Genomic DNA, 9,026 nt, shown 5'->3' with positions numbered 1-9,026 from the left:
AACACGGGTACCTTTGAAGGGTAATATAATATAATATTATATTATATAGCATGGGCGTTACATAGATAAGCTTGAAGCTAATATGCAATAAGCAGATAAGCTATACACTTTAAACCTTAAACCATGAATTAAGATACCTATACAATATACTTTAGTATATCTTAACTCGTGCCTTAAACACATAAACAAATTTTTTCCGCGAAAACTATGACTAATTACGATAAATTCGTACTCGGTACATACCTACACAGAACATAATGTCAATTATATTATATTATATTATTTTATAATATAATAATTATTAATTTATTATTTTCCACATTATTTTTCGTAACGATTTAAGCGTCGATTACACTGAGCGAATTTATTCGCTAATCGCTGCCGAATTAACTCGATGCGACTAAAATCGCTCAATGTAATCGCCCTAGCTGTAAAAATCGCTTGTTTGCCGCCAAGTAGTGATTGGTAGCGAGCGAGCGAATATTGTTCACCAACAACTAGCGAGTAAATTCGCCTAGTGTAATCGACGCTGGTTCTAACTACGAGCTTAAGGCCTAAGGAGGGGCTAAAAAGTAAAACCTTATAGGGGGGCTAGGCTCCCCTAAGCCTCCCCTAGTTATGCCCATGTTAACGGACATTGTCAGTTTTCAATTTTTTTAGTTTCTTTTCTATAAATATCAATAAAATTGTATTTGTTGGGTAAAAAAGCGTGAAAATTTAATGCAAAGCTCCTGATATATTGTTACAACAGCAGTTGAAAAATAATAAAAATACATACACAATTTATTTTTATAAGCATTTAAAATTGGAAAAGTGGTACCCTGCACTTGCCTACCTTTTAGATTCAGTGACCCACTTATAACCTACTGTACAGCACGCAACATCCACTTACCCACCTTTTTTAGAAATAATTTTCCAAGAAAAATAATCTTAACCGAATCACTTTGTAATTGGTGATAATTAATAGTTATAGTAATGGACAATGGTAAATACATAATTTATAATAATATATAAAAACTATTTTTTTTCTCGGACTTTTATCCTTAGGTCAGGTCTGAAAAACAAATAATTCTAATAAGTAGGTACCTACACATAGGTAGCTAAAAAAAATTGTATCCGTTTTTTCAGACTTTTTTTTATTACCGTTTACCACATTAGATCGTACGATAATAAGTCGATCCCAACCAGAATGATTAAAAGGGTGTGGCATTCGCCCAAACACCCCTTCGCATAAACACATTCGTTTTAGTTTACGACACTTGCGCCTTTGCAGAGGCCATTAATGCGATCTAGTGGATACGGAGTGAGTGTATTTCTCATTGAAAAAAGTAAAAAAGTCGAGTTTGATTTCGGTATTTACTATTTGATAACAAAATATAAGAATTAGGTACTAAACACTACAGAACAATAGTAACACACGACCGCGGCGGTCGTACCGATTATAAAATTTGTAATCATGTAAAATGTGACATTACAATTTACAATATTACATTATCGTTATAATATAATTTATCTATCTAAATTCTGTACTATTAATTACCAGCTATCCGTAATAGCATGGTAGCCGGTAGGTATTAAAATCTAATGACACATATAGTAAACTACAATGATTTTTTAGCGCTGTTATGTACTTACCTATTGTAATTCGAAAACAATGGACATTGAATATATTTTGTGTGTGGGACGTCGGCGTTACGATTTTTAATTAATACCTATATAGGTACCTAATACAAGTCGATCATATTAATAACTATTAATTAATTTGTTCACAACGAAGTATTGAGTAAAAAGTACTTAAATGTTTATATTAATATTCAATAATAAGCAGCTTAGACCGTATTACTTGCCAATATATTAATGTAAGACAACAAATACAGAGAAACTGTTGGAGATGAATATTATGTATACCGATCTTGTAATAGGCACCATTAGTTAAATTGTAAGCATTTGATAAAAAAAAAAGTGACGGATTGTTTAAATTCAAAATGAACTTGACCATTTATACACCAATATAAATAGTTTTTGGATATTGAATAAACATTTCCAGGTAAAGTAAATACAAAAATTGAAATACCTACCTAGTTGTAGACCTAATAATCATAACGTATTGCTTAAAAACATTTTAAATGTGCATAATATATAATAGTATAATTTTTTTTTAGTTGAAATGGCGTTAAAGGTCGAGTCTGTACTCAGTTCGTTTGGGAATTCGTCGTCTAAAATTCCGTTTTGGAACATTGACTTACCTAAAAGTCCATGGGATGTAGATGATGACTTAGAAGACTTGGACGTATTGTGCGAATTGGTTAGAAATCAATACTTGAAACGTCTCCATCAAACATTGCTCAATAATTTAGATGTTACTAGTAGTTACAAAAAAAAACCTCTTTATCAGATTCAACATTGTGTTGATATATGTATGGCTGAATTGGAAAAGCAAGCCTTAAGACGATGTATGATTGCTAGTATTTATCGCGAAGGCATGACTAATTTGGTATGTTTTTATTTCTGTTTTACTATTTATTAATTTATAACATATTTTGTATGTTTGTGTTGTTTATGTTTATACCTAGGTATAGTTGTTATTTTTATTTATTATTTAAATTCAAATAAAATATTAAACTTATCCCAATTTTAACTTAATGTGGCCTCCGTTTGATAAATTAGCTTATGGTAAATTAACAGTAAGTTGTTTTTATTAGGTAAAACATTACATCATGAATAATTTAAAAATGTACCTATTTATATTTAATTAAACTTTTATAGATATTTAATTATACTAACATAATGATTAATAGCTTATGTTTTTTTTATACTTAGATAAATAAAGTCAAGACGTGCACAAAAAATTCAATGCTATATGATTTGCTTAAGCATATTATTGAGTCAAACAATCAATTACCATCATGTGATAAATTATTTGAAGCTGAAAATATAACAGAAAAATCAGTGGGTATTGATGTAAGTGTTAATACCGAACAAAAATGTAATAAAATAACATCTACACAGACTGAAATATGGACAGATCCTGACAATAATTTACCTAATAATTTTCCTGTCAATAAAATGAATACAGATCTGGTAAATAAATGTAATTTACCTTCTAGTTCCTACAATGTAAAATCTAAGATCTCTGAATCAAATAATATCTTCAATAATTTAAATTCTTTATTAAAATCATCTTGTTCTTCAAATTCGTCTCCTGATGTTCATATGGAAGTAAATTATAAGTATGATTCTTCTGAATTTGAAAATATACAAAGGAAAGGCGAACAAGAAAATTCCACACCAAATGATATAGTAAGTATTAATGCATTGCTAAGAGATCTTCAAGATTCTCCTGAATATGAACAACAGTCTTCAACATTGGAGGAACGTTTAATTGCACTAGGGTTAGCAATTGAAAATAATAAATCCACAGATAATTTAACCGAATTAACTAATCCAATTAATATAAGTCCTAGTATAATACGACCAAACAAAATTAATGAAATACTTACAGACAAATTTAAAAGTAAACGAGTAGCCAAGTCATATCAATTACGTAATAGTATGAATGAATTGCCTCAAAGTCTACAAATAAGACTGAACCAAAAATTTAAAGACTTATTTGGAAATAGTCACTATTATGAATCTGATCCATTATCTGAAGAAGAAGAACGTATTATAGCACATAAAAGGATTGTAAAAATGGTTGTAGAATTTATGACGCCTTATTACAAAGCACACCGTATCAACAGACATTTATTTAAAAATCTTGCTAAATTAATCTCTAAGAATCTTATGGATCGATCATATGACCCAGGTAATTAAGTTTTAAATGGTAGTTTATTTTATCTAATAATCATGTTTTAATGAAACTTTATAAGATTCAACAAAAAAAATTATCTACATTATATAAATTAATGAAAAAATTAGATTTTAATGTGCCATTGTAAATAAACATATACAAAGTAATAACAAATTTTAACAAACAACTGTTCGCAATTCAATTTTTATTATTTATGTAAGAAACTTAAGGTTAATAATATGAGAAGGTGAAATAATTTCTATGCTTTTTGGCATACTGGCATATAATAAATAAAATTACAAATTACAATTAATTTAGTTTTGATGATAATGTTATACAAACTTAAAAACACTAATATAATTATTTCTTCTAAATATTTTGTTTTTCAATTAAATTTCTGTAGCTTAAATAAAATATACTGGTTAAGTTAAATATAGCTTTATAAAATTATAAAAAATTTGCTTCTATGACCACTAAAATATAATACTAATAATATACTACATACTTGTCAAATACTTGTACATAATATATTTGTATTTCTAATATATTGACACTTGAAGTACATCGATTTAGGGAGCACTCAATTTCTAAGCCAGATAATTGTGGATTTAATTTGAAACTGTTGAAAAACTAGCATGTATCTAGGTGCAACTTATTTTTTTTTAAATGGGAACACCTATTTTTTTGTATCATATTTGGATATGCCTATTTTTTCAAATAATTTTGACTAACAACAATAACTTTTGTATCAAAATTGGCTAAAAACGATTTAAGTTTTATTGTAATTACATTATTGAATGTTGAAAATTTAACAGTTTATATCATTTTTAGTTTTAATTAATATTATTTTATAATTGTAAACTTCAGCAATTGTAATAATTTAGTAAGATACTATTTATAAATTAGTACAGATTACAATAATGTTTTCTTGAAAAAAAAAAATACCTAAAAACATTAAAAACAAATATGAGTGAATTTACACATTTTAATAAATTGGAAAAAAAATATTTTCAAATATTAAATTTGAAATGTTTATCATTCAGATAATTTAGATTTTGCAGCCATTGGTGTTAAGTAAAAATTACTAAAAAAACTGAAATATGGTATCAAAAATAAGTATTGTTATTTAGAAAAATATAAATTGGTTCATATTCCTATAAATGTATAGTATGGAGGGGAGGGGGTACTATAGCTCGTAAAAACTCCTGATTCAATACAACTTGATCCTGCTAAGAATCAGAGTGTTCCCTAAATCGGTGAACGTATGGTATATATTTATGATATTCATTTTGAAAAATATTATTTATTTTATTGTTTATGCCTATTTCTTGTATGCAACATTAATATTTAATTTTTAAATTAAATTGTTTAGATGAAAACACGGTAGCCAAAGGAGTTAGTGAATTTTTCGCTGGAAATAGATGCATTAAGACAGTTGAAGATATCTATATCAATTATTGAATAATCACTTCAATACATTCTAATTCATACTTTTCAATTTAGTACAATCGTTATTTTATTATACTTTTATGTTAAGTGATTTTATGATTTATGATTTTCATTAACTTTAAATATTTTTTTTCCTATAATATTTATTTTTATTTTTGTGTATGCTTTATGTATTTAATTTTGAATTATTGATTTTTTTAGTAATGTAAATTTTTAATGGCAATATATTTTAATCTATATTCAAAATTGTGCACTTTTACATAATACCTTAGTTCCTTACACTCATTTAAAATCTTTATAATTGTGAGATTCTAATATTTAGTAATATATATTATATAGTTACTTATATATACCATATAGTTATTACCAGTGACATTGACATGGGGGGCAGTGGGCCATGCCCCCTCTATTTTAAAATCCTGAATACACCCTGGTTATTACTATAATATATATTTAATATAGAATTATGATTATGCTGGCATCACTGCTTATAAGACCTAGGTTTAAGTCAGATTTGAGAAATTGATGACGGTCATTATTAAGATAGCTTACTTATATTATTTTAATTTTTGAACAATTATTTTGTGATTAATAATAAACTAAGTAATGGACGACTTTATATTTATAGTCATAAATATCTATAATAAATCTTTAGACCATAAATTAGGTCGTAGTTAACATTGGCTGTATTTCAGTAAAATAGTAACATAAAATTTTAACACAGAAAAAAAAAAATTGGAAAAAAGTTCAATATGTTGTCAAATTACTAAATAGGTAGTAGGTACATAGGTACTAAAATTGTGTTCAGCCTAACTATGATTTTTCAAATTCAAATCAGATGATTCAATGATACCATTACAGAACTTTTTCCTGCTGATCATACTATTATGTATCAATATTATTTTCTTTTTACAAAATATATTTTTTATTTATTCAAATGTGTAATGATAATTAAAATATGCGACATGCAATACTAAATCATAAATTTGTAATAAAACAACTGTGAAACCACTCTGCTGTACATTACATAGGTTTACCAGTTAACGGTTAAAAAAAGTCAGGCCAAAATGACAAGTTCAAAAAAAAAATATAGGTAAATATGTTTGAAAAAGTTAATTATTTATTAAATACCTATAAAAGTAAAAATAAATATATTAAAACTTTATGAAATCACTTTATTGGTAAAAACTTCCTATTGTTTTTCATACAATATTCAATAGTGTTATCATTACGCTATGTATTATATTGTTGTAGTAACGTAAAGGTACAGGGGCGAACTGGCCCAGTGGTCTACTGTCTTAGAGGACAGTGTGGCCGCTGTCCTTGGCTGGGTTTTGGGCCAGTGCCTTGTAAGTGGTACCATGGCTTAAATATATATTTAAACCATGAGTGGTACGATCATATATCCATATCGTATAGGAGTATAGGACATCGGTACATAAACATAATATGATTATATAGGATTACAGCTGTCCCGCCCGACGTTCTCCAAGCCAAGGATTTGTATTTTTGACAAATATATTTGTACAAAATGTGTATACCATATTTATTCTAATTATAATATTAATATTTAGTATAATACCTATGTAACCAATTGCTACTAAACAAAAAAAATTTTCTTTTTTTGCGTAAGCTGAAAAAAAACATGTGTGAGCTATAGGTACGCTTTAGCTATCTATAGCCTATATGTCATATGAGTTGAAAATAATTGAGCTATGAACATCCTCTAAGTCTCAAGTAAACTATATTGATATATAACCACAGAACAATATAATATAACTTTTATTGAAACCCTTCCAGTTTTTATCTTTTTTGAGGCTATCAACTTCGGATAAACCAACATCCAATTTCAGTTTTGAGTACCTATATACTATCTATACAATAGCTACAAATATAGGTATACATTCAACTGTCGTATTTGTTTTATTATATAATTTCCTCTATTCGAAACCATAAACGTAACGATCTGATGGGTCACGGGTGCCTAAATCTCATCCCCCCGAGTAACTAATGACAACTATTTATATACAAAAAAAAAATATTTATTTTTACTAATTATTTCTCTTGTAACCAATAACAACCATTTATAAACAACAATTTCCGTCGTAAGGGTTGCGCCACACACATAGCGGTTGAAACGCGCGCAGTGAAACAGCGGAATTATCGAAACAGCAAAAAATCGACGAGTAGCGTCAAACCGCGCAGATCGAAGCAACATGCAGCATTTCACCAGCGCGTTAAACCGCCTATGACGTTTGGCGCTAGGATAAATCTCGAAATCCCTGTTTGAGGCTTGAGCATCTCTCCGCCGCATTGGCGCAACTAGGGGGGGTGCAAAAAGGTTTTTAGCACCCCTTGGTTTTTTACGTCCAACTAACATTATTATATTAAAATACCCTAAATCGTATGTTTTTAAAATATGAAATATTATAGCACCCTACGGTTTAGAGGTCTAGTTACGCCTAGCTCTCCGGGTTGGGCCTACCGGGTCCAATTGTGAATCTAAACCAGCCTTTCTCAAAGTGGGCGATAGCGCCCCCCGTGGGCGTTGTCAGTCTCCAAGCGGGTGGTATATCTAAGACCCGAAGAAATTTTAGGGGCGTTGAAGAAGACTAGAGTGGCGATAAGTGATTAAAAAATATGTTCTTATATACTTCAAATAATCAAATTAAAATTAAATACCTACTACATATGTCCACATAATTCCACATATGTCTGTTTTTAAGTAAACCCAATACAAGTCTGATATTAACGAATAACAATCTTGTTATAAAGAGCATCAGGTTCATTAGTGATTAATGTTTGAACTTTAAAAAATATAATATTAAATAATATGATCAAGTATGTGTTTTAATTATATTAGTTTATTGTATTGTTCTAATTCAACATGGAAGTTTGAACTCAGATACCTAATATATGATATAGGTATGGCGTATTTAAATATAACAATTACCTACAATAACTAGATATGTACTGTTTTTAAGATGGTAAGCTTAAAAAATTTTGGGGGGCTTTAGAAAATTATTGATTAAATAAGTTTGAGAACCTGTAATCTAAACCATTCAATCAAAATAAATAAAACCAAATTATCATATGTATTTAAATATCTAGTTAAAAAAACTATTATAGGTATAAAAAAAATTTCTTTCATAATATTATGTTAGATAATAATATACCAAGATGAGATATTTTATGATATTATACTATTATATAATATTTACATAGATATAAATTAAAATAATGACCTGATATAATTTTACAAAATTTAATTATTACAATATTATACTGAAATTAAAATACTAAATTATGATACAATACAGAATAATAATATAATACAATACTTAATACAAAATGTTTTCAGTTTTTTTTTCAGCTTAAATTTTAAATACATTTTTATAGCACAAGATCTGTTTGTCTTTTTTTTTTTCTTTCGCAAAACGGTCCTTCATCTGTATTTATTTTAATAATACCTATATCTATGCACACTCAGAAGTGCTAGACCTGTTAGTCGTTCTTGACCTGAGGAATTTCTTAAAAAGTTTTTTAACCTTTTTAAGGTATAGAGAATGAGCGCTCTGGCGTAGCAGTCGATACTGGTAATGTTGCTAATATTTTCAATAGAAATGATATATTTGGAAAATATTCATACTTACATTTAACGTATGCTTCAATAGCCGAATTTGGAAGATCTTTATCTACTTTTTCAGTCCATTTTCTTTTCCACAGATTAATTTCCCGTGGCAATACTTCGCAAATCCACTAATGCTGAGTATATTTCAAAACCATT

General features: G+C 28.1%; 1 protein-coding gene across 1 annotated transcript; it reads left to right on the top strand.

Annotated features, from left to right (window-relative positions):
* Nucleotides 1-1,384: 1,384 nt before the first annotated feature.
* On the top strand, nucleotides 1,385-5,380 carry LOC100169414. Its single transcript, XM_001949850.5, has 4 exons — nucleotides 1,385-2,047; nucleotides 2,163-2,494; nucleotides 2,821-3,805; nucleotides 5,163-5,380. Exons 2-4 carry the CDS (start codon nucleotides 2,168-2,170, stop codon nucleotides 5,249-5,251), a joined length of 1,401 nt encoding a protein of 466 aa, XP_001949885.1. The 5' UTR covers nucleotides 1,385-2,047; nucleotides 2,163-2,167; the 3' UTR covers nucleotides 5,252-5,380.
* The last annotated feature ends 3,646 nt before the right edge of the window (nucleotides 5,381-9,026 follow it).

The sequence above is a fragment of the Acyrthosiphon pisum genome, chromosome A1 (genome assembly GCF_005508785.2).
Source record: "Acyrthosiphon pisum isolate AL4f chromosome A1, pea_aphid_22Mar2018_4r6ur, whole genome shotgun sequence".
NCBI lineage: Eukaryota > Metazoa > Arthropoda > Insecta > Hemiptera > Aphididae > Acyrthosiphon > Acyrthosiphon pisum.
Note: the sequence above shows the minus strand (reverse complement) of the source record. Positions and strands in the feature narration are given on the sequence as shown.